Here is a 25,734-nt window from a genome sequence, read left to right as displayed (position 1 = left end):
CTTACTGTCTGATGGGGGTATTTAACGCAAAGTGCTGTCTGCTTATACAAGGATGCAGAAACCTTCCTATACTTCATGTAAGCTTAGCATTTGGCAACCTGGTAGTTTCTGTTCCCCATGCTGAACTAAATCTTGCATGCTCCTCACTGATAGTCATGGTCTTCTTTCCCACAGATGGTGACATTTTGGTGATATTGTTTATGTGGTGGTGTACCCTGGAGAAAAGTTTAATTATATAAATAGCAAATAATATGGAGTTGTTTCTCTCTAGTTAGGTTCTTGTATTACAGTGTATTCTCTAAATGCTTCATAAACTTTGTAGAAATAAACAGCATGGAAGTGGTTATCTGGCCTTTCACTTCTGGTGGAAGAGGGAAGTATGTACTTGTCCTTATTATCATCTTGCGTTTAAAATGCAACTGTGAGAAAGAGCAAGTCACTTTACAGCAAAACAAGCAACGCTAATACTTAACCTCGTTGCCAGTTCATTAGTGTGCCTCTGATAATATCTGTGGTATGAGTCTGAGCCTTGTGCCTGCAATCCATCCTGTCCAGACCCTTCAGTGACTTTTAGTGTGGACACCCAGTGGAGTGTATTGCTTTGATGTGTAGCTTAAAAAACCTTCTCTAAATTTGCTGTCCCTCTTCTTGAGTGGGGAGTTTTCTTGAATGTGTCTGAAACTACACAGTGCCTATAGATTGTATGTATTAGATCCATAAATCTCTCCTGGGCTAGTAGAACTGTGACATCTGAGACCATAATTACAGCTCTGGGCCCATGGATGTGACAAGCACATGTGAACAAAATCCTGTGGCAGGCTGCCAGTGCCACTGTGAACTGAGGCCATCGGACCTCCTTGCACATACCAAAGCAGATATTGCTCTCAGCTTCATGAGGCTGAATATGGTTCTGGATCTGTCCTCTTCCTCTCTGTGCTCACTGGGAGGTGGGTACAGTCACCACCTCTGGCTTCCCTGTGCCAAAGCCCAGCCCCATGTAATGCACTTCACAAATTCTCTTCATTACCCAACAGCTAGGAATAACCTTGCATTCATTCCATCTCAGAATTAATCTTCTTTTTGTTTGTGAAGGGGAACATTGGACAAAACAAAAAAGAACAGATCCAGAGGGAGAGATGACAATGATACTAAGTTCAGCCTCCAGCATTTTGTATTTCTGCTGAAGCACAGCTGAGCTCCAGTGCTAGACTCTGAGCCTTCTTGCTTGACAGAGAGAAGTACAGGTCTGAGGGCCATTGTACACTGCAAATTTACCCAGTCTTGGACAAATATTTACAGAGATGCTTGTGCCAAATAACTTTGTGCTGATCAGTAAGAAAATAGTGTTCAGTAATCTCTCTGTGTCCCTTGTAAATTGTTTTGGCTCAGTGGGAACTGAGTGGGCATTAGATTAATAAAGTAGATCATTGCTAGCAGAGACTGAAACACTCATAAAAAAGTAGATAGTATCTCAAATTGCAAAGGATCTCATCCTTTGCTTCCTACTGAAGTGGGACTTTTCTAACTCCTTGTCTTCCAGGGAGGAGCAGAGGTGCTGAATGGAAATTTCTAGGCTTGAGAGCATGACTAGGTTAACTGCATTGTAAACACACTTTGAAATAAAAGATGTAGCTATATAAAACACATCTTGTTGATGCATTTTCCTAGATCTCTATGTGTTGACACTTGGAGAACACGTATGTTGCTGTGTCCATTTCTGGTTCCTCTTATTCTGTGTTAGTAAAGAAAAAATACTGTGGGTTGCCCAAGAGCTGGGTGTTTTTTACTGTATTTCTAGGGGAATCTGCTCAGCCTCCAGGGGAAAATCCATAATCTGTAATGAGAAATGCCACCTGATGCTTTGAACGTCCTTGGTGCCTGCAAGTACATTTTTGACTTCGGCAGAGTTTGAGGTACTTGGCTATGGGACCTACAAACATCCATGTGCTGTGTGTTTCCAAGTGAGTCAGTATCTCTGGGGTCCTAAAGCTGGTCAACCCCAGGCACGGCGCTTTGGGACACATGAATCTGGCTTCTGTGACAGAACGGCTAACCTCCTTCAAGTAAGGCAGTCTCAGACAAGGGACTGTTTGTAAAAATAATGTTTATATAAAATCTAATGAGAAATTCTTTACCTATCTGACAGACTTCAAAGACTGTAAATACGGGCAACTGCATGAGTCAGAGTGGGACTATTGTGTGGCTCCAGAACTGGGACTTGATAAGGTATATTTTTTGGTCTTGGTTTGGAGCTGTTACCAGTGAAGATGGTGAAGTCAAGATGTGCTGTTCATGAAAACTATAGCCAGTGTATTATTGTGGAATATTGTCCAGCTTGCATGTGGGGGTTCCTACATGCTAGAACACATCCCCTGCATGGGGTTTCTTCCTGTGCATTGGAGCTTGTTGTAGACACAGCCATCATGGGGAATTGTTCTACATGCTTCTTCTCTGAAGGAGAGATGAGAGATGCCAGTTAGGAGGCAGAGTACAGAATTACATTTTACTAGAAGGAAAAAAATACCATTTTACCGTCATGGTCATGTTTCTCTTTTTTAGTTGATGATGTCAGTATTTGAGTCTCTTGCAAGCTTTTCTGCCTTTTGTATTACTGTAATAATGAGGAGAGGAGGGAAAATATAAGATGTAAGTCATTACTCAAAGACTGTATGCTGTCTGGTTGGAAGCTTTGATATTCATGTTTGGTTATACAGACTATTGTATCTTCAGACTGCTAGGGAGTAAATGTGCAGAACTGAAAACTTGTATGTGCTCTGTATATTTGCAAAGGAAAACCATTGCAACAGAAGAGCTGTATCTCTGTGTTCAGGGACTGATACAGGTCCTTCAGATTCCAGGATTAAGTGGAAGCTGTTACATACAGGCTGACACTGGGTATGTCTGAGAAGTATTGATAGATAGGAAAGTTCATGTGTTCTGCCTGTGCTTAATTTTGGAAGCTTTCTGATGGGTGAAGGTGGGGAGATGGTGAAGGAAAACAAACTGGTCTTCCCCCCCTTTAAAAAATAAGGTTACATGGATGTAGTAATTGAGGAGAACTAGCTGGTCCCATGGGCTATTTACCATTACACTCGCTTGAAGCTTTTTCACAGCAGTGGGCACTCAGCTAACCACTGATTCTGGAACCCTTCCCAATAGGGATTACCCATTATATGGCTGAGATATTATATGGCTGAGATATTATATGGCTGAGATATTATATGGCTGAGATATTATATGGCTGACACCCAAGGGGCCAGCAATAACTTTCTTGCTGAAGTTTTGCACAATGGAGAGAATGCAGATTTGCACTCTCTTGACATTCTCACAGTTGTACTGATGGGTTCAGTGGTGGGGAATCTCCATCACAGTCTCCAGAGAGGATTTGTGGGAAAGGCAATCATGCCCTTTGCCTGGTGTGGCATGAAAGCCACACAGGCACATGTGTGTGTGTGTATATATATATATATATATATATATTATATATATATATGTATGTATAAAATTTAGCTGATACTACTTTAAGGGCATGTGTTTTTTGGATTGGTCAATGTTTTTATTGCAAATACCCAAGCAGTGTACATGACTTGACCGGTTCAAGCAGTGTACATGATTTGACCAGTTTCAACCCTCTTGTTGACTTTTAGCTTCCCACATTTTGGGAGGATGCGCCAACAAATGAAGGAAGCATGCAGTTGTGGGGAGAGGAGTAGAGAAGGAGTTGAAAATTCTTGCCATAGCTCCTTTTCCTAATTCCTTAACAATTAGGACAAAATGCCCGTTTGAGGGGCATTAGTTTCCATGGTCATAATTAAAAGACCAGCTAGCAGAAAGATATCTTTAGAGAGGTTTCTGTAAGATTGTCACCATATAGTGTAATAAGTCTGTGAGTTCCTTGAGTACTGTGTTCTACATACTAATTTCTGAGTGTTTGAGAGGTGGGGCAGCTTCTTTCAACTTAGTTGCTTTTCTTTGCGCACATAAGCAGGTCCATTTGAGCCATTGAAGACGGTCCCATTGGCAGGGCTTCGACTTCATAGCTAAGATCGTGTAGAGGCTAGACATTTCTCAACAGATACTAAGGCTCTTGAGGTTGCAATCTTGTATGTTTACAGGTTGCTGTTCTCCTTTGAAATTATTTCTGTAATGAAGGTTGAAATTTGGAATTGAAGTGAGGGAATGATGAATGCAAACTTCTAACTGCATTTGATGTATACTTCTGGTTTATTTTATGTCTTGTGGTAGCATCTGGATTTCTAAGTAGTTGCATTGAGCTCCTGAGAAACTATGTTCTCTGTGCTTGACACTGTACAGGCAAAAATTTTCCTGTGAGTACTTAGAGCCTGGAACACAGAGACAGAAAATGGATGTGCAGAGTCAGGTGGGAGAGGGCAGGGCAGCAATGAGACAACATTGTGTCGCGTGATAGACAGTGTCATCAACTGAGCTGCTGCAAAGCTTTTTGTCTCAAGTTTAAGGGAATGTTGTATTTGTCTTCCATAGTTAATAAGATGCAGAGCAAAATAGATTATGCTCTGTTAAAATATTATTTATAAAAGTGGGAATATATAGGTGACTTTAAAATACATAGTTGTAAAAGTCAGTCAAGAGCATAGGACTAAGTTGAAGATGTTATTGTTATTCCAGCGTAGTTTGCAAGTCCTGTTCAGCATAATGTATGTGAAACCTATCAGAGGTTAGAGATGCCCTGTATTCACACCCTGATTGATGGAGCAGGCACCACGGGGCTCCTCCGTGCTGGGGCAACAGGCAGTGTGGAAGGAATCGCCTGCAGCGGAATTCCCCACAGGAGCTGACTCCCAGCATGCTGGGCTTATTGTTCTTCCCAGGCGTGGGCTGGAAAAGAGGGAGAGCAAAAACAGATTTTGAGAGGACAAGCAGAGAGAGGCTCAGTCAGAAGATTGTTGCTGGAGTTTGCTTCTCTTCTTCGCCTCTGTAGATGTGACCAGAGCTGGGACTTGTTCAGTGCTCTGTCTTCTCTTCGTCTCTGTTTGCAGCTGACCTTGGTAGGGCTTATTGAGGAACTGGCAGAGGAGTGGTTTAGGGACACACTCCAACTAGTTTAATGACCAGTCATGGGAAGCAGTACTGGTTACTTCAGTAAATGCACGTTTGGTTTCAAAACAACCTGCTTGTGTCCAGGTCCAAACCTCTGCTATTGCTTCTTAGTGACTGTATTGTTTCTTCTCAAACCCCAGTATAGTCAGTAGCTATTCATGTTGTTTTCTTAATGGAAAAAGCCTATATGAGTGATAGTACTTCCCCAAGGTCTAATCTTCAGATTGGACTCACAGTCTTCGATTCACTGAATGCCATTGTATTAATATCTAAGACTTGAAAGTTACCACAGGGTAGTGTTTGTCCTCCAACTGTCTAAGTCCTTGAGAGGCATTTGCATCAAGGGCAGTTTTCAATGTTTTACCTGTTTTATCTTTGTTATCTTGAACAGCATGTTTCTTCTATAATAATGGGCAGCATATTTAACTGTAGGATTAGATAGGGACAGATTAAAACATTATACTTATTAGTTTTATTCACCGAGCAGTTATACAAAAATTGTTATAAAAGCAAAATGAGCTTTTTATTAGATGTAAATCCAAAGTTGTGCAAGAGTGCTGTTCAATGCTTGGAGTGAACAAAGATTATAGGACCATAATCTTGAAAGTTTGCAGTTTTTTTGGCCTGACAAGGTGAATTGACAGAGATGTTAAAGGTATCATCTTATTGCAAGCACTGAAAGAAACATTTCTGTGATCATCCCTTCTGAAAATAAATACCTAAATAGGTGGTGTTGTATTTTTTTTTTCCCAAGAGATGGTGTTCAGTAAATTTTTTTAGTATATGATGTTTTTGCAGAATTCAGTGGAGGATCAATTTCTTTGTTTTCAGTCAGTGAGTTGTTCTTTGGCTTCTGGCAAACTGTGCACCCTTCCCTTGGCCCTAAAAGTTTCTTGCTGTCATTGTCAAGGCCTGGCTTTGTGTCACGTCTCCACTTGCCTTGACCTGCTTGCCTTGCACTCAGGACACTGCTTGCTCCAGACACAGCTTTGGCTGCTCTGGAAAAAGAGCCATCTCCAGGCAGAGGTGCCTGACAGCCCAGTTAGTTTCTTCTTAGAAGAAGAGTACATAATAGGAACAAAAAGTTGGTCCCTCTGTCAAAATAAAGTTCCATTGCTTTCACTTTAACAATGCATGTTTACAAGTATATTTTAAAAATCCTTGATGTTAGAACAGGCCAATGTCACAAATATCTTCTGAGAAGGCCCTATCTAAACTGTAAACATTCCAGCTCAAGGAGTTAACATATCCCAAGGTTTTGTTATCCGTTTAACAAAAATAAACATTTTTTCTGTGTCAAAGGCAAATTGTTACATCTGACTTCCTATTCCTGTTTCAGCTGAGACAGCTTGCCAAGTTGTCAACCCATTTGACCTCCCAAAAGCTCAATTCCTTTTTACTTACCATGCTACAGTTACCAAAAGCCTTCATGTGGTCAGAAAGGAAGACCTATCATTTGCTTTTGTCATTAATGTCATGAAGAGTGTGTTTTTATTTAATAATGGTATATTAGCTGTTGTCAACAGGAAGTTAAAAGTAAAGTGCACCAAGCTAGTTTGGGTGGAAATTCCGTGTAGCTTAACATTGACAGATATTGCAGAGTGTCATTAGGAATAGGGGTTGTTATTTAGATAAGCTTTAGAGTCTAACCCTACTCGGGTAACCAATACTTAGAATTCCACATTGTATAATTTTGGTGTTTCAATGTGTTTTGGAAATTTCTGGAAATGTTTGATGCTAAAATACACAAGTTCTGTCATCCAGCTTCCATTTGTCTGTTTCATTGTGTTTTGTGCTGATCAAATTTCTTTAGCTCTGTGACTGCCAGGGTGAACATAAAACTTGAGGGGAATCCTGCTACTGATGGCCTGCAGGACCAGATGTGTAACCATAGCCTGCTGCCTGTGGCTGGCACCAACACACTGCCCAGGAGTAGTAAGTTTGATATAAGTTGGGTACACCTGGGTTGTCTGAAACCTGATGCCCACAGGCCTGCCCAGGACTCATATCCAGTAGGTCTGGTGCAAGGAGCTATAGTTTTCCAGCCTGCCAGTATAGACAGAGCTGTATGCTGAACTTTGATATGTATTGGTTCAACCACAGTTCCAGCAGAACTGTGATGGGTGAACGTGGTGGCTTCTGTGATATGATGGTGTGACCTTATTCCACACAGAAGGGCTGGCTCCTGTCCTCATGGATTTGATAAATATTGCCATTGTGGCTCCTGTCAGTATTTAAAAGAGGCAAAGACCATGTTTTGATTGTGCACTTCAGTTTAGTAACAGGCTGCATTACTTATTTTTCAGTTTGTATATTTTTATCTTTAAATGATCAGAAAGTGCCTTTCCTAGCAGCCTGTCAGCTGGAAGTAGCAGCATTTATTTCACCATTAGCTGTTAGATTCCCATTTCTTTGGCTCCCCAGGGTTTTAGGAATGGAAGGGGGAAAAGCCCATTTTCCACCCCTTGCTTATTCTAAAGCAGTATTGCGAGGAAAAGTAAAGGATTCCCACAACTGCAAAGAGTCAGATCTGTTTTGGACAAAAAAAGTGCTTTGTTATATTCAGTTAATATCCATCATCATCTTCTTGCAAAAAAACTGCCTGAGGACATATTAATAAGGGTAGTTAGAAGTTCCTGCGAAGAACTGGTCTAAAATTTCAGTTGTTCATACCTCACAGTATTACAGTAGAGATGCAGTGTTACCCAACAAGTGTGCCTTCAAAGTCTTGTGGAGTATGGTGATTTACATTTGCTCTAGTGACATTTTGATTTATTAGAATGATTTGAAATTATTGGGTGCATGTGAGAGTTGGGAAGCTGTTCAATGTGTGTTTTAGGCATCCTGAAGTGCTGGTACAAAAATGCCTAGAAGGAAGCTGGATTATATTCTTAATTAATGTAGTCTGTCCCTTATGATTTTTTTTTTTTCAAGAGGCTTCCCACATCATACATTCCTTTCAAACTATTTGATGTATTTATTTTTTGGTTGCTAGCATGAAATGAAAATACTACATACAGCCAGTGCTGCTTGAACAGCAGCTCAAGGGCTCTTTTGCTCTTTTATTTTTTTTTTCCAATTCCAATGAAAACAAGTGAGAGAAATTGCCTTTGGTGTGTTCTCATGTACCAGACAGCACGTTTACTTAAGCTGCTTGTTCTTTAAACAAGTTTTCTTAAAATTTTTATAGTGTAGAAAGCTGTCATGATATATTATGCATCTGACTTTTCTTAAGCCCTGCTTAAGGAGAACAAATACTCAAATACTTTTATTCTCTCTAATGCTTGGGCTTGGTATCATAGTATGGTAATCCAGAAATGGGTTTTCCTTGTACATGCGTGTAATCAAGTCATTGACTTGCTGTATTAAAGCACATATGTAATGTAATTCCAAATGTATTAAAAATTATTTAAAATTAGACCTATTCATTAATCTAGTTCCTTTGTTTTTTTTGACACCACAGTTTCAGAAAACCTAAGTACTTGTTTAACTTGTTAATAATGTCATTGCAATAAAGCAAAATGTCCAGGCTTTGATACACAGGAACACTTAAACATATGATTAAATGTCCTTCTTGAAGATGAAGGCTTTCCTGAATTGGAGCTTTAATCATATGTTTTACATCCTTACTAAATCGCTGCTTGATAATTAGTGCTGTGTGGTCTAGATAGGTAGCTCTGTGTAGGCAGTGCATATCAAAAGAAGGAGAAATTAACACATTGTGGTTTAGTGGTCAGTCCATTAGACCACAGAAGTACTAGTATGCTTGATTCAGACTAATTCTTTGTGCAGAGCTGTTAGGATGAAAAAAGCTGCCTTAGAAATGAGTTTTGCATAACATTGTCTGGAGAGAGCTGGTACAGTTAAGGACTTGTAACCAAAACTGGTAATGATGGGGTTTTGCTGAAGTTGATAGAAATGTGATTTTTCTGACAGCTGTCTTCACGTAGCCTATTTTTATAGCTCAGTTTAGATCTTCTGTGATCTGACCCCGTTGTCTTAGTACCACTCTGTTATATTTTTAAATCTTTTTATAATTATTCTTTTCCTCCAAGGGCCTGTTTTTTAGTATTGGTTTTGAACACTTGCATTTTTCAGGTAGTCATCTTTTTCTATTTTATGTTTAGGGGGGGGAACCTTAGTTACAGGAAACAACAGAATCCTGAGCTGAACAATGCCAAAACAGTTTTTTTTTTTTTATGGCACTGAAGTCATTTCATAATGGGTGCAGTACTTAAAAAATCTCTAGGGCATGAGAGACAAGCTGACAGTGCTTGCAAATATTTCTTCAGGAAAGTTCAGTGAATAGCTGGTACACTAAATAGGAGCTTAGCAGAGGTGTTGTGAATTCATTTTGATGATAAAATGGCTTTTGTAAAATGGGGAAGTGCTATGTTATGTGTTAGACCCACTGTGACCTTAAATCTAAGCCCAACTTCTTTATGGTCCCATCATGTGAGTGTAAGTCCATGCCTGGGTGCTGGTTTGTGGCCACTTTGGGGGTGCGGGGCTGGAGAGAACTGTCAGGGCTGACCCTGCCCCGTGGGATGGGGCTCAGGCACACGCCAGTCAGAGGGGAAAAACACATAAAAGACCCTTTTTATTCAATTAATATTTCCTGGAGCAATGTGTCTCATGGTTGTACATTTTTTTTTTTACTTCCTTTAAACGCCAAATTCAGCTAAAAGCATACAGCTCTACTAACTTCAGCAGAATTGCCTGTAAACAGAAGGCGTGAAGTAGCTTCTCCAAGAACTCTGTTGTTGCTGTTGGATGCAGCATGTGAAGAATGAAAGGATGACTTATGGTGCTGAATATAATCCATTCATTCTCCTCCAGCTTCAGTGTATAAGACTTTCATGATTTTAGGTGATGTTTCTAAGTAGTGAAAGTCACATTGAGACACATTTTTTCAGCTAAGTACAGTGACTTGCTTGCAGGCACACAGACAATGTCCTTCTGATGTTGCAGCTTGGGAGACTGCCTGGTTTGTTTGCTCTATCACATATACAGAGTAACTTTTGTTCTTTGAGCCTGGTAATCTTGGTTTGAGGCACCTGGGCAGACTCAAGTGAGCCTTTGTGTGATGGTGACAAGGATGTTACCTTACAGTTCATGCTCACAGGGCAAGTTTCAGCCCTGGGTTGCATCAGTTTTTATCACCTCAATGGAGCTGTGGTGGCTTGACCTTGGCTGGCTGCCGGTCAACTACCCAGTTGCACTTGCACTCCCACTTCAGGGAGTTAATAACTTTTACTTCAGGACACTAATATAAAGATTTGCAACAGGTATCTGTCTAGAAGCCAGCACAGCAGATATTTGCTGTTAGGAAGTCGTTTTCAAAGCCAGACACCAATGGCTGTGGTGTCAGGAGGGCCTGGGGGCAGACAAGTACTGTACTCCTTCCTCCAGTGCTTTCATTGTGTTTTTCATATTTTACTCAAAATCTCTACTGCTTTCATGTTAGTGTTTCTGCTTGTACTTATTCCTCCCACCCCCCTGAGCCCTTTCCCTTTCTGCTGTGAGCATGCTCTTATGTTTTCTTGCTTATGGATAGCGTTGAGGTATTGCAGTTCTATGCAGAAGCACGAAACCTTGTCACCTCCCAGAGGCAAAGCAAAATTGTTCAGAGGCAGATGATGAACGAAATGGAGACATTGACAGGTCTGAGTGCTCAGCAAACTGTGGTCCTGGTGACCGTGCAGTTTGAGACCTTCTAGGACAGACCCACCCCATATAGCTCACTCACATTCATTGAGACTTTCTGGCTATACCTTATCTTATGGCATCAACACTGTTCATGTCAGAGCCAGGAAAGGATGAGTCTTCCCAACAGTTCTTCTTCCTTATAAGCAGAGCAGCATACAATTTAAGGAAATACATCCCCTTTCCTGGAAATTCTGTACAATGTAAAAAGACTATGATCTGTGTGTGTGCATGTATGTGGCTGATTGTACAGCCACATACAGTTGATGATTGTTTATGTAACTGGGGCCAGTTTGACCTTTCCTTGCCACCAGTTTACACTGGTGCAGACATTATTATGTTCCTCCAACTTAGTGTCCCTGAGATATGTTTACCTTTTTTCCACAATGTCCCATGGAGCTTGTGTTGCTGTTGGGTCAAGGTTTTTGTGATACGTTTCTTGCATCATTTGGGATTCTATCCTAAATGGGTGATTTGTGTTTGTGAGCATGACAGTGAAGATCTTTAGTGCTTAGCTATGTTTTATATTTATATGAGGGTCCATTTTTTTCAGGGACTTTCAATTTACTTTTACTTCAGGTCATTTTTATTAATATAACCAAATATGGAATGTTTTTTTCCTCTTTGTCCCTAACTCATTCTTCAGTGGCTGGCTCTTCCCCTGCACAACACATCCATCCAAGGTGTTTTGTTTTCAACTTAAACTGTTGGCAACTAAATGGTAATTATAGTAGGAATTTTAATCCACTGTACAGAGAGCTAATGGATGTATAATTAACTAATGACGGTCTGTGGGACTGAGCTTAGCAAAGTGAAAGCCATAAAAAATTTGGAGCAACTGAGGTGGAACTTCATGGATTCTCTGCAGCACAGGGAAAAGTCAGTTATTAAAGTGGCGGAGATGGTTTGAGAGTTTGGGAGAGGACAGTGAGTCTTAAAGTAGTGGGAAAGAATAGGAGAAGGAGCAGATGATAGAGCAGGAGGAAGACACATGTCTTTCTCTCCCCATTGTTTTCACCATCCCATCTGATTGGGAGTGAACCTCCTCTGCAAGCCTGATTTCTCTTCAGAGCCCAGTTGCCACCGGATGGGGCTACGCTTTCCCATAACCATTAACTCTCTCCTCTGTGTGCTTCCCTTGGCAGCAGTAGCAGAAGTTGCAATTCCAGTGGGCAGGAACAGAGACCAGCTGGTTAGGTTGCTCTGGGCAAAGGAGCAGGCCAAGTAGGCCACACACCCGTTCTCTCTTTGACAGGTAGATTTTCAGGTACCAACAGGATGGCTTTGCCTGTGCCAGGCTGACCTGGAGGACCACTTATGAACAAGCTGGCCCCTTGGGGAACATGGAGGGAGTGCGGCTGCTGATAGCCATGGTGCCTTCTTCAGGGACTGTGCCAGAAATCTGCACAGCTTCCCGCGCAGCTCTGATCCTGTTTGCTTCGTTTGCTGAACCTCACTGGGGTTAATGAGGCTGCAGTGAGGCAAACCAGCCTGGGCTGTCTGGGGGCTGGATCCTCTGGTCTGCCAGGTTTGCTTGGTGTTGCCTGCTGGAGACTTCCACAGGTTACTCTCCTGGTTTTAGGGAGAACTTCAGCCACACTCTGACATCCTGGTGCGAGAGAAGGAGAAGAGCAGAGGGAACAAGGGGCAAAACTGAATTTAACCTACAAAGTCTTCAAGGACAAGGGAATATCATAATAAATCCCCACAGCCATCACGCTGTGGCATCTGGTTGCTACTAGGGCAGAGCGGTGTCTCAGGAGCCTACTATTCACTGTGGCAAACTCTCTTGCTGTCACACCAAGTGCCAGATTTAGGCCATCTAAAATTAGCCCCTAGCCTTAAACCTCAGACATACATCTGAGTCTTTCTACTGCTGCATTAATAAAAGCATCCAGGGTCACAACCCTTTTGGTTATAAAAATAACACTGACTTTGGAAGCAGCTGTATCCGTTTTATGTTCATTCCCACATCCTGAAATATTCCTACCTGTTCTTCTGTACATCTCTCCTCTTACTGTTGCTACCTTTCACTGTGTAAATGAAGAAATGTCAGATCTTTGCAGTGTGGGGGTAAGCAGCTTACCTGTACAGATGCAGCTGCTGTTGAACAGCATACCTGAGCAAATGTGTTACAGTTCTCCTAAATACTGAGATAATGTCTAGTATGTAGTTTTAAATAACAGGTAGTTCTTGATCTGCTGTAGCATTTACAGTGACTCACTGTTTTTCCCCAACCGTTGCAGTAATTACAGAAGAGCATTGCAGTCCCTGACTCAGAGGGAAGCTTCCTTCCAAGGCTTCTGGCTGTGCTGGAACTCCAGCTCTGCAGCTGTATGGAGCAAATTGTGGGGGGGCATCATGGTAGCACGTGCGGACTATGCCAAGAATAATGCGGGCACAGCATATGTTTTGAACTAGCGATAGCAAGCCATTAAAGACAGAGTTTGCTTTGGATTCGTGGCCAGGAATTTGGTTGCCAGAATCTTGGCTGTGACTCTCGTGTCTCTAAAACTGTTTACAGGAAAGACACCCCAAGGGACACATCTGATGGCTTCTCTGTCAGGCTTGGCTGGGAAACTGTGATGTGTAAAAATTCAAAAGGGGTAAGTGTGCTCCCACCCCGATCTGTTGTGGTTTCATGGCTTTTGAAGAGAAAGGGTCTTCTTGCAGACCCATGAGAACACGGGGCATGAGGCTCACGTGGGTCGGCTATGGGTCGGGTTGTGTGGTGGGATCTGTGGGGTGAAGTTTCATGTGGGCTGACCCCTTGAGCTCTATGAGCACCATTGTTTCTTCCTCTGGGGAGGAATTCAGCAGGTACTACAAGCCAGCATGTGGTGTAGGCGCTGACTGGTTGGAGCTGGCCTGGCCGCTCTGGGAGCTGCAGAAGGGCAGCTGTGACGTGCTGCCAAATGTGACCTGACAGCCCTGCCATGAAGATGCTCAGGACTGTGGGGGAGGCAAGCAGGAGGAGACCAACGGGCTGGAGTCTCCTGTTTGCCTTGTGAGATGTCAGATCTGACAGGCACACAGAGAGGTCTTGATCCTCTGTTTTCATGTTCATGCAGCCTGTGTTCGTGGTGCAGCTTTTTAGATTTAGTAGAGCTGCGGTCTGACTTGGCGCCAGTGCAAGCAGCTGCGTGCAGTCAGCCACCAGGTCTCTGCTTGTAAGAAATGTGTTTGAAGGTCTTCTTGCCATCAGCTAAGTGTATTCAGAAGCAGATCTGTGGAAGTTCGGTCAAGTTTCTTGGAAACGGGAATAGATTTTCCTGGGCCTTAGATGCTGCACCAAAGCTCACTGTCTGTTTTGAAGTGAATAAAATCTGCAAATTTGCTTTCTGTTGTTTTAGCTTAAGCATGAGGTTTGTCTTTCCCTTTTATTGTGCAAGAATAAGGGTCTTGAATTTTTTTTATGGTTATGGTGCAGTGTTTTCAAATGCTTAGGTCAGAAAACATTATATGTGAGCATGATCTTTCCATTTGTTCCTTCTCAAAGGATAGAAATTTCTTCCCCAAGTGCTGCTGTGACAGAACATGTGGTGGAAACATGGCTGTTCTGCACATCTCCTTGTCAAAGTGCTAGTGCACTTAGTTAATGAATCACAAATGTCAGATGCCTAAGAGACCCATGAAATAGACAGAAGAGCTGGATGCCCGTGAGTGGGATGGACAAAAGCTACAGACCTGAGCAGGCAGCTCTCCAGTGTAGTCAAGAGAATGTGAAAGGGACGACTGCACATGGAATACTCTTACTTGCTTGGGTTTAAGCTCCAGCCCCATATGAAGCAGGACATGCAATCTGAGACCCTTGCCTGGGTTTAGATGCCTTTGCTACCCCTCTTGCAATGGACTGCTAGCTCCCTATCTCAGTGACAACTCATGAAGAAGGTGGAGTTCGTGGTACCCACTATTTATGTTACAGGCTAATAGTTTGAAGTGCTTGCCTAGGAAGTGTGAATTTGTGCCTGCTGTCACCATGCAGTGCCCAGGAGAGCTTCCTTGCCACCAGCCAGAGTGGAAAGTGGGAGTGGAGACACCCATTGAAACAGGGCAGGTACAATGAAGACCAAAAGATTCATAGGGATGGGAGGGGTATGACTCTGAAACTCATTCAAGAGGGCACAGTGATATATGTACATATGGACACAGTTTACTTTTTTAATTAAGAATTCATTGTCCCCAGTCAGATCCCTGCTTCTAGGACTTCGGTGAGGGCTCTGACCACTATACTGTTGCATGTAACATAAGTAATGTGTGAAGTTTTTTGTTTGTTAGTTTGTTTTTAGTGTGTTGATAAGTGGCCTGACTGAGGTGTTTTGTGCCAGCAAGGTGAATAGTCTCTGAGAACCCTGTTCATTTCAGGCCATTTGGGGAGATGGGCTCTCATGCACCTTCTTCCTGAATTTTGAATGGCCTGAAGTGTGAGACTGGCACCAAGATGCCAAAGTGGTACGTTTGGGTGTGCAGGTGCTTTTAATGGATCTGAGACGTAAATTCTCAGATCAATGAGAAGTAACTTCCTGGCTTGTGGGATGTTTCAGCTGTTGATTTCTCTTTTCAGGCTGACTGAACCATTAATGTGCAAATGGGCTCTGCTGGGAAGGCTTGTCCTTACACCATGACTGCTGATGAGTCAGAAGCTGGAGAGTTAGCTCTGGAGCCCCTGCTCACTTGCAAGCTATGTCTCTGTGACTATTCCATGGATCAGATGACCACTCTTCAGGAATGCAGCTGCATCTTTTGTACATCGGTAAGATCTAGCAGTGCATTTACGTTACAGGAGTGGGATCATGGGAGACAGACAGATCTGCAAGATGGGGTTGCTTTTCCTGTACAAGAAGCTTATGTTATCCCTGCTGATAGAGGATGCTTTCCTGAAAGAACATTTGGTGTTAGTCTATGTTGCCTTATTTAAGACTTCTCTGTCATTCTGCTTTTGATAATTCCTAACTCTAACAGACGTTCCCACAGCAAATAATAACAAATCCCAGTAGTAAAAGGAAAAAAAGATGCATTTTAAGACTGTCAGGCAACATACACAGTCTATGTGCAATCGCAGTATTTATTTTTTTTTCTGAAGCAAAATCAGGAGATGTCATAGGATAGCCCTGAGGTTTTGTTTCCATGTTATCATTGTCTGAGTACTCTAGAGACCTTTTAAGTCTTTTATGTAATTTTCAAGGGCAGTCAGAAAACCTAAACAAAAATGAACCTTGGCCTATTGAACCTTTTGCATCTGCAGTCTGTGCTGCAGAGATGTTGCCCAGTTCATACATTACCTATATCTGTCAAGTGAAGACTTTCTGTCCTGCAAGTTCAGATCAAATAAAGCTGGTGGAAGTGATAAAGGTGGAGGTTGAGTGAGGTGATAAAAGCTCTACAGGTATTAGTAGTCTTCTGGTCTCTTTGTCAGCATGGGAAAATAGACCCAGTTTCTCTGGCAATAGTGACTGTGTATGTACCTCACTAATGGATTTATGGAAACAGGTCAGAAGCCACTGGAGGGATGTTGTTTTTTAAACTCCAGAATAAATGTACTTTTTTTTTTTTTAACAACAAATTGTGGTTAAGCATCAAGCAAGTACCTTTAAGTTTTGCCCTTAATTGTTTGAACTCGTGGAAGAAACCTGATTTGTGAAGCCAGCTTGAGTGAGAGTATATTCACTTACTCTGAATTCAGGGTAGCTTAAATGGGGTAAGAATCTAGCTGCGTGTTTAAAGAAACTAGGGTAAGATTGATTAATATGTATTTTCAGTCCGAATTCATGAAGTTTGTTTTCCATACCAACTTCCACAAAACATTTCTGTATTGGAGTTTGTAACAAAAGTTTTAAGAGAACATACATAACAGGTAGGTATGAAGGTATTGCTTTAAATTACAAACATTTGGAGAAGTCAATATCTTTACAGTGGTCCCACTTTCCTCCAAGAATTCATGACTATGATTTATTATCATTAATGACACATTAACCTCAGTGTTAGCTGGGCAGAGTAACCCTTTCACCCTTGGGGAAGGGAGGACTGCTGAGGACTCTGCCAGGCAGAGCTGGGCTCTCCACTCCTCCAGGGCACTGGTTGGTGATGGCTGGGGATGTTGCTGTCCCTGCCTGTCTCCTGTTGGTGCTGCAGCTGCAACACCATAGATATACCCCTTACCTGGCTGGTAGTGGGAAGAGCATCTGCTCTGAGCTTTGCTCTCCAGTGCTGTGGAGAGCACAGTCAGTGTTGTTTGGCATCTTTGCAAACTTTGCTGACTTTGTCTAAACCAAGTGCCACCGATGGGTAAGTGCTGAATGCAGCTGGGAGAAGCCTTCAGACATACTCAGTTTATTTCAGTGGGTGTAATACGTCTAGATTGTGCTAATTCTCCATGTCTACCCTTTGTCTTGCTCTTGTTGCCTGTGTCTGAACACCCTCCCGATGGAGGTGTCTGGGCTGATGCAACAGAGACATGTACATCTTCCAACCTATAATGAAAGGTGCTCTGTAAACTTCTAACCTGCCTATATGTCTTGAATCCAGAGAAGTTTTTGGTGGGCCATACGAGTTGGGCAGCCTCTGACGAGCAGCATCAGAAGCACCTTGCCTCAGGGTGCCTTGTTGCTGGGGTTTGCATGGGGGTTTGCTTGGGGCACGGCCTGCAGCAGCTGCACTGCTGTGCAATGTCCTAAATTTCCTCCCACCAGTGCCAGGCCTTAAGTCAGATACTGGGGTAAGAATGTCAATTGTGAGCTATGGGATTTAGCCTATACCAGTTTTTCAGCTAGCAGTGCTTTCAGCTTATACCTTACTCTTATTTTCTTTCACTAAAGTTAGCTATATAGATCCAAGAGTAGTACTAAATTTGAAATAGAACAGGGGTAGACATGGACACAATAGGATCTGCTCTACTTTATTTTTTTGTTCTATTTACATGTGTGAGGTCTTTTTTTTCTTTTCTAATTGTAATGATGATTCTGCATCTATGATTTTTTTATATCTCCTTTTCACTTGTAGCCTGTAAGCTCAAGGAATTTGAGTTAGAGTTGTGTACAGCTATTTTTTTCAGCTTAGAAACTCTTATTAAACATTATACCTCATAAAAACTGTATTCTAGCCGAAGTAAGTAAACCTTTAAGAAGGTGTATGTTTGCGTTTTGGTGGAATCTTGCTGGTAAGACAGGAGTTTTTCAAATAGCTCTAAACATTTTTGCTCTCTTGGTTCAGAGAAAAAAAAAAAAAAGCAGATGGCTTGCAGAACACACTTGCCATCTTACTTGGTAGCCCAGTGAGGTCTCAAGTGGCATCAGCTTTGTATTTCTCAACACTTGTTGCACTTGGTGTAAGACTCCACTGAAATGTGAGATAAAGCACACATTTACACATCCCAAGAATTTGGAAATGGCTATAGTGTACCTGATGGCTTGGTTTCATTGTCTTTGGACTAGATTAATTTTGAATGAAAGACTAGTCTCTGAATAGGGTTGGGCAGGGATGTGATGTATATTTCATCAGCAAAAGTTTTAGAGGACTGCATTTCATATTATTTAGATCATTTCCTATACCTATAAAAACTTTGCAGAGTGTCATGCTGTGATGTACACTCTTAAATATATATATTCAGCAATATATGGATTGCTTAAGCTGCATGGTTTTATGCTAGATGCCCGATTCCCAAAAGGAGAGGGTGTTTCAGCTGTTCCTGCTTATCTTGTTTTTTGTCTTGCCAGTCACCATTCTTGGATATTTGGTGGGATGTCCTTCCTACCTGCAGTCCCTTGTACTTACCTTATGTTGCAATTTGTTTTTCCTTGGATGCACCCATGTGCAACTATACAGATTTTTGCTTCTGTGGTGGTCACATGGCTCATGTATGTATGTAAAATAATTATACACTGTCTCGCTACACCATCACAATGATACAAAATACAGTATTTTAGTACACTTATTTCTGGGTCCAAAGCAAACTAATAAACATCCTGACTGATACACTTACAAAATTATATTTTGAATAGTACACTTAGTTCTAGTCAGTTTTCCTACATGTTTGTATCCTTTGATCTTCTCCTTCCTCCCCCAGATAGCTCCAGGGGTGCCTCACTTGGGCAGGACTCAGGAGCGCTTGGTTGGGGTAGTGCCAGCAAGGGATGGGCTGATGCCCCTGCTTTGCCTTTGGAGGGGTCACTGGGTGTTGCTCAGGCTTTGGTGCTCATTAGGCTGGCTGGAAAGTATACATCTTGGAGATTCCTACCTTTTCCAAATCTGGCTGAAACTGGGAAAACAGCTGGGAGAGATGATGAGCAATGCAATTGCAGGCACCTCGCTTCCTCATGCTGGAAGTGCCTCCGTAGCTGGCACAGCATAAATCCCCCTTTGGAAGCAGCAGTGAGGAGTTTGGGATGAGGAGTAACACTGGAAGTTCCAAGGGCCCTATGGAAGCCTGGGTGTGAGTCTGTAGCCTGTAAGCAGATGTGGAGGTGAGGTTTGACCAGGTGTGGTGGGATTGCCCTGGTGGCAGTGATGGCAGAAGGGAACCAGTGCAGTGCTGTTAATGGAAAACATGGGTTTGGGGGTCAGTAAAAGAGCCAGTGTCAGCTTCTTTCCCACATGCCAACTCTGTTTGGTTTTGTCTTTCCTCTTTCCCCCCCGACTCCTAAGCATCTCAGCGTCCTGATGAGAGCCAGGTGAGCAATAAATGACATTACTGCTATTTGCGTCAAGCAGCAGCTTATAACCATCTTGTGTGATGTTTACTGGAACAGGGTTCAAGATGCCTGAGACAACACGTAGCAAACTCAGAAAACAGAAGATACTTTCATGTATTTGCGTCTGTGTTGTCAGCACATGTTTATGCAGAACTAGCATGATTCACCCCTTTTTTTCCAAGCAAATTCTTTATATGGTCTTGTACTTCAGAGGAGTGTGTGTGGTAACTGAGTTACAAAATGTGCAAAACAAATATGATCCACCTGTTTGTTTTCGTGCACACAGTGCAGTGCAAATGAGATTAAACTTCATGCAACCTTAAAAGGAGATATCAGTGTGCAGTGTTGAATAGAAGTACAGGTAGCTTCTGTGCAGTCTTGGCTATTCTACAAGTAGAAGGTGACCCAAAGGTGTTTGAGAGAACAAGATTTTCTGTGCTAGCTATGTGTGGCAGCAAGGCCAGTGCTAGACATGGGTGAAAAAGGCTCTTTTGCTGCTGGTGACAGCCTGGCACCCTGGCTAGGCAGGGCCCTGGGAGGCTGCAGCCTCTGAGAGAGCGGCTTACATGCTGCTGCCAACTACTTTTGCTGAAAGGGAAAGGGAAACCCTTCTAGAAATAGGAATTTCTCTGTTGCACTTAATCAACAAGACACTCTAAGGCTCCTCTGCTTTCCTTAATCTTTTTAAGAGCAGCTGTGCATTGCCCTGCCTCCTCCAGGTAGCTAAATATTGACATTTTGTCCTTAGTGGTATAAAGCCTCAGATTGTTTGTGCCAGAGACCACTGGAGAACCAGAGATAAACTGATGTGAAGGATCAGCATCATCAGCAAAAAGCATGGGCAGAAAAACTTGACAGCAGAGGAGACCAAGTAGATCAAAGGCAAGGAGGAGGTAGATGACAAAGAGCGTGGGATGCCCGCTAAATAGAGCAAATGTTCATGAATACTCCAGTAAAAGGCTACTTAGTCAAACTTGCGAGTAAGGGAAAATTTGGATTTGCCTTCACCTAGCCAACACTGGGTTTTAGTATCACTTCTGTTTCTTTGTGCTAACTTTCAAGAAGAGGTTTGGTCCCCTTTTCTTCCTCAACTTTCCCCTGTCCTAGGAGACAACTGCATGTACTCACTGCTGCACCAGAACGGTACCTTCTCCTCTTCCTAAATAGACCTTGTGCTGCAATGCCCCACTTACTTTATATAAAGCTCACCTCTGGTAGTTTTGTGCTTCCACCCACAGGTAGCAAGCTGTCAAGTTTTGACATTCTGGATTCTTTTTTTTTCCCAGCGTGGCATTTGAAACATTTCAGAATAGCTTTGTTTTAAGGTTCTAAAAAATAAAATTCCCACACCTGCTAATACTGACACTGAACACATAGCACTTTTATAGTAATTTAAATGGTTTAAGAACTTCTCACTTTCATTTCTGTGCAGACTCTCACCAAAGGCAGAGTTACTAGGGGTACCAAAAGAGCAAAAATGTACCCATTGCCTTTTAATGGATGCTACTACTCAAGTAGAGGGGCTAGATACTTCTGAAGTCAACAGAGGTGGCAGCATCTGGGTGGTGGCCAAGGGAAGACAGGTGAGGAAGAGGAAACTGTCATGTTTAATGACAGCATTGCATCAGTGAAGTTGGTGTTATCTCCATTTAACAAATGAAGAAATAGATCTAAGTTGTCAGCACCTTGGAGAACCACAGTGACTTATCCAGCATGCGACATAAGCCTCAGGGTCATGTGTCGAGGGTTAAGATTGCGGGGTGACAATAAAACCCTGGCAGATGTATTGTTAACCCCCTCTTCCCCCTCCACTTCCCCTTTTTTGCCCCTCCCCCTCCCCCCTTCCCACTCAGGACAGGTGATCGGGAGGGAAAGGAGGACAGAGAGAAGAGAGTTGGAAAAATTAACAATGTTTTACTAATGCTACTAATAAGAATAGAGAAAATAATACAAAATATACAAAACCAATCTTGAAAGTCTCAGCAACTGCAGAGCCGGCAACCAAAGTCCTGGATTGGACTCTGCAGCCAACCGGAGCTGGATTCAGTCTCTCATTAGGCCTCAGTTTGCAGGGACGACTAGCAAGGTCCTCTCCTAATGTCGGCCATAAGCAGAAGGGAAAAAGCAAAGGCAAAAGGGAAAAGGGATGAGATCTTCATGATCTCCCACTTTTATATGAAGTATTCACGTGAATGGAATGTTGTACACAGTTGGTCAGTTTCTTGGTCACTGGTTTCTCGTTGCCCCTCTCGCGAGATGTCCATCCATGCTTATCAATAAGTTTGCATTCCATTGCTAGGTTTACCAAAACATGTGTCTGGTTCTCCAGGAAAACGCAGTTAATATGAAGGCTTTAGCTGACAGGCAAAGTTCACTGAAAGAGAAACTTGTTTTTAACAAAACCAGGACATCATGTCTGTTTTGTAGCTGTTTGTAAGGCCAGGTTTCGCCTGACAGATTTATTTGCAAGAGAAATATATCTGCAGCTCATTTGGTTTTGGGAAGGATGAGTTTCTCCGGTCCCGTTCTTGGATCCTTTTCTGTTTGGTGGTGCCACTTCATGGCATCAATTAACAGGAACCTATGCTGACTTTTATTAATAGGAAAGGCTGCCAGGATGTGGTAAGTTGTGTGTAAATTGGTTTTAGACTGTGTATCTGAGCAGAGTCTAACACTATTCCTGGTAGATCTTTTGAGACAAAGCTGATGACGATATATTGCTCAGATATATTTGAAAGACCCCCTAAAAATGTCTTTTGGAGCTGTGGGTGGCTGTTATATTCTGGTCCACTGTCATGTTTGCTTGGTGTTTTCACTTGGTCATGATGAAATAAAATGCTTGTCAGTGGTGTTATTCCTCACCTTCTGCTGACCCACAAGATGACCATATGCCATTTGAGGTTAAAGGGGCATTTTTTTCACTTTCTTTCAAGCATCTTTCTCAATAAGGCTCTAATGTGGCCTGATCTTCTATCCATTTGAAAGCAATTTCATTTACCACTGCATCTGGTCCTTAGCAGTCAAAGTATAGATTGAGCAATGCAAATGCATGTTTCATTGGACTTTTGTTTTTCACTTTAAGCCATGCCTATAATAAATTTATCTCTAACAAATTCATAAATGGCTGTTTCCATGGTAAACTTTTTAAAAAATTTCTCTAATTGGAAAAGCCTCACATCTTTTGTCCAGGTGAAGAGCCAATGCCTCCAAGCTAATTGCCAATAGACTTCATTCATCTAGTTCCAAGACCTGTTGAGAAATACATGAGAGATTCCAGGAGTTTGATTACTACACATTAAAAGCAACTGGCCCGTTTTAGAAACTGAACATGCAGAAGTACAGATGTCATGACAATTATGAACATATTACTGAAAGTTATGTAGAACTGTCGTAAACACTATGTGTATTGCTTTGTATTTTGGTTTGGGGGTTTGTGTATATTTAATTGAGTTCACAACTGATTAAATGCAGAGTGGATCAAGTGGTTAAATTTAGAGTTCTGACATGAGCTGTCTCACCGCAGTCAATAATACTACATATTCCACATATTCCATGTAGAACTACGTCACTACAAGGCTACTTTGTCTTGTATATGCACTGAATAACAGAAAACACTTAAACTATAAGAAACAAATGAAAGATATGTCTTTTTGAATAAAAAGTACATAAACACTGCCTAGAACTGAAACAAAAACTAAATGCCCATCTATGATCTGTTTTCAATCATAAGATGCTCTGGAATGCCAACTGAAAAGTTTTTTCTTTCCATTTACAGTCTTTTTTTTTTTAATTTCCCCCAAAATCTTGAGTTTGTAAAAAAAGGCTAAAAAAATCCCAAACTAGTACAGTTTTGAGGACAAATCTGGAAGAGAGATTTAACATTTTAAATCAGTTTTGTGGATTTGAAGATGGAAACCTGAGGTTTTCTTAATTTTTCTGGAATTGAAATGATCTTCAAGTTATACATTAGTAGGAAAGACCTTCCTCGTTTGGCAGGATGCCTTCAATCATTTCTTGCATTTTCATGTTTAATGTAGATCATGCCCTAGGAGTGGTTAAGAAATACTGTAGATCTGTTTTTTCCCCTTTCTGCAATTCAATTAAACACAAATACCCTTAATTATTCTGTATCAACTGCTGCACAGTGGTTAGCGGCATTATCTGGCCAGCCCTTTCTGTTTCTTTCTTCTTCCTAGCCATCCTTCCACCTTTCTTAATAAAACTATTTGTTCAATTTTGTCATGTCGCACATGTGGTTTGTTTTTATGCTTATGTATCCAAACTAATGAGGCTGCATTTTGGGAGCTGCAGAGCTGCATGCAGATGGGAGATGAGCAAGGTAATGAAACATGTCAAGGTACTTTGAAAAAGCAATGTGTAGGAATCATTGAGATTCAATTTTTTGTCTCTGTTACAGAGGTTATCTGAAAATGGCTTTGAATAGAAACATAAGATTTCACAGTGAGAGGGATATAGTGCCTTTGTCACATCATTACCTAGCAACATAATACTCAAATTGTACTTTGAACTCGTTCTTATGTTAAAATGCAGAACTGTTATGGTCCCTTTGCAGATTATATACATCGCCAAACAGACTTTTTTTTTTTTTTTGGTGACTACATTGAAAATCCCCTCCATACAATAGGCTTTGAGGGGGGAAAAAAAAGTTGACAGCTGCATGTAGAGGAAGTGCTGAAATGAAGAATCCATGAATAACCTGAACAGAATTTTCTATTCCTGTGGCTCACAGCTGACCATATCAAACACTTTTGAAGATTAGAAGAAGTGTTTATTACAGAAGAATGAATTTTTTATATTATTAGTTTGTGCATTACTGGATTTGGCTTTTCAGTGCTTTTTTAAAGATTCATCCTTCATGTTACAGCATACACTTTCAACAGAGCCTTAGCTCCAGGAGAGGAATGTGTACTTGCGGCACATATAAATATTTGCCTAAATTGTAATCTTTCTTACAAGTCCTGCAAGATAAAAATAAATGCATTCATGTTGCATGTACTATGATAATTTGATCCAGGTACTTAAGAAACCTTCACTTACTAAATACTCATGAGTAGCATTTTGTGAAGTAGATAAATGGATACTGACCTTATTTTCTTAAATAGAGGAAGGTGATGGCCTGAAAGACAAAAATGGTGTAAGAGGAAAAAAGTTCTTGCCCCCAAATGCTTAGACAGCAAATTATTCTCAGGCAGAGAAAAAAAAAATAATTGTGGTACTGTTTCCATTGAAGTTGACAGTACTCCAGCAGGAGCAAAATGTGCTTGGCAAAGTCAGATCAGCACCAAAACCTTCCATTAGGTGTACTGGGTTTTACGGGTGGAATTACATTACCACATTTGAACTGATCCCTCATGCTTGATTGGGTCAGGATTTTGTTATGTATCCCAGAACACAGGTATGTACACGGTATAGTTGCTCAGTGGGGAAAATCTGAATAAACTGAACATAACTGATTAGGGTATGCTTGCAGGTATGGAAGTTATAACCCAGTCCTTGGGTTGATGTCTGCCATTAATTTGAGAGGTGAATGTAATGGAGCAAAGCCTCCAGTTTCATCTGTGGTCAGCATGATTGAAACCTGTTCAGCAAGACCTCAGTAAATTTTTAGTCTGATGCCTAAACCATTCTGCTTTGATTATGTGACACATTTGTGGAGACTTCGCTGTGCTGGTAGGAAGGCCACTGCTGATTACTTGGTCTGGCCATGGAGAGTAAGAGAATTGTATGACTGTCTTTGTAAACCACAACTCCTGTGGTGTGGCCTCTCCAGCCACTGACAGCTCTCCCAGCTTGTAAGTCACCACACTGTGGGAAATTGGTGGGGAGTGTAGCCTGAGGGTGTTGAGACCTGGTGATTTCTTGGATGTCAAGATTAAGATCCTTTCAAGGAACTCTAATACCACAGAAGGCTGAGTATCTTGGTTGTACCTTTGCTTTGTAGAGCAATTAAGTAGCCTATATAGCGTGTGCTGTACAGTTTTCATAGCTGAAATTCTGCTGATTTTTGTAGCAAAAACACACAGAAAGTCTTAGCATTTTATGTCTGTGTAATCTATTTTCCATAGTGTGGGAGGACATAACTGCTGAGAAGATCAGTTGTGATTCATTATATAGACATTTGAATCCTCTTTTCATCACATTTGCAGCTTGTATATCTTTTCAGATACTTTTATTTGCCACTTTTCAAGTAAATAGCTAAATTAGTAGCTGATCTGTGAATAATAGTAAACCCCCTCTAAAA

The 25,734-nt window shown here is 41.6% G+C and overlaps 1 protein-coding gene across 3 annotated transcripts in view; it reads left to right on the top strand.

The window, feature by feature from the left end:
• Positions 1–25,734, top strand: part of RNF144B (ring finger protein 144B) — a 98,942-nt gene that overhangs the window by 44,110 nt on the left and 29,098 nt on the right. For 2 of the 3 annotated variants that reach the window (XM_065055211.1, XM_005506020.3), the window contains exon 2: positions 15,350–15,538. In XM_065055211.1, coding sequence (XP_064911283.1) covers positions 15,374–15,538 — 165 coding nt within the window. In that variant the 5' untranslated portion in view covers positions 15,350–15,373. Of the gene's footprint in view, positions 1–13,309; positions 13,392–15,349; positions 15,539–25,734 lie in introns of all 3 variants that reach the window. The other variant, XM_021292307.2, reaches the window with a different exon arrangement.

Source organism: Columba livia, chromosome 2 (assembly GCF_036013475.1).
Source record: "Columba livia isolate bColLiv1 breed racing homer chromosome 2, bColLiv1.pat.W.v2, whole genome shotgun sequence".
Classification (NCBI taxonomy): Eukaryota; Metazoa; Chordata; class Aves; order Columbiformes; family Columbidae; genus Columba; species Columba livia.
Note: the sequence above shows the minus strand (reverse complement) of the source record. Positions and strands in the feature narration are given on the sequence as shown.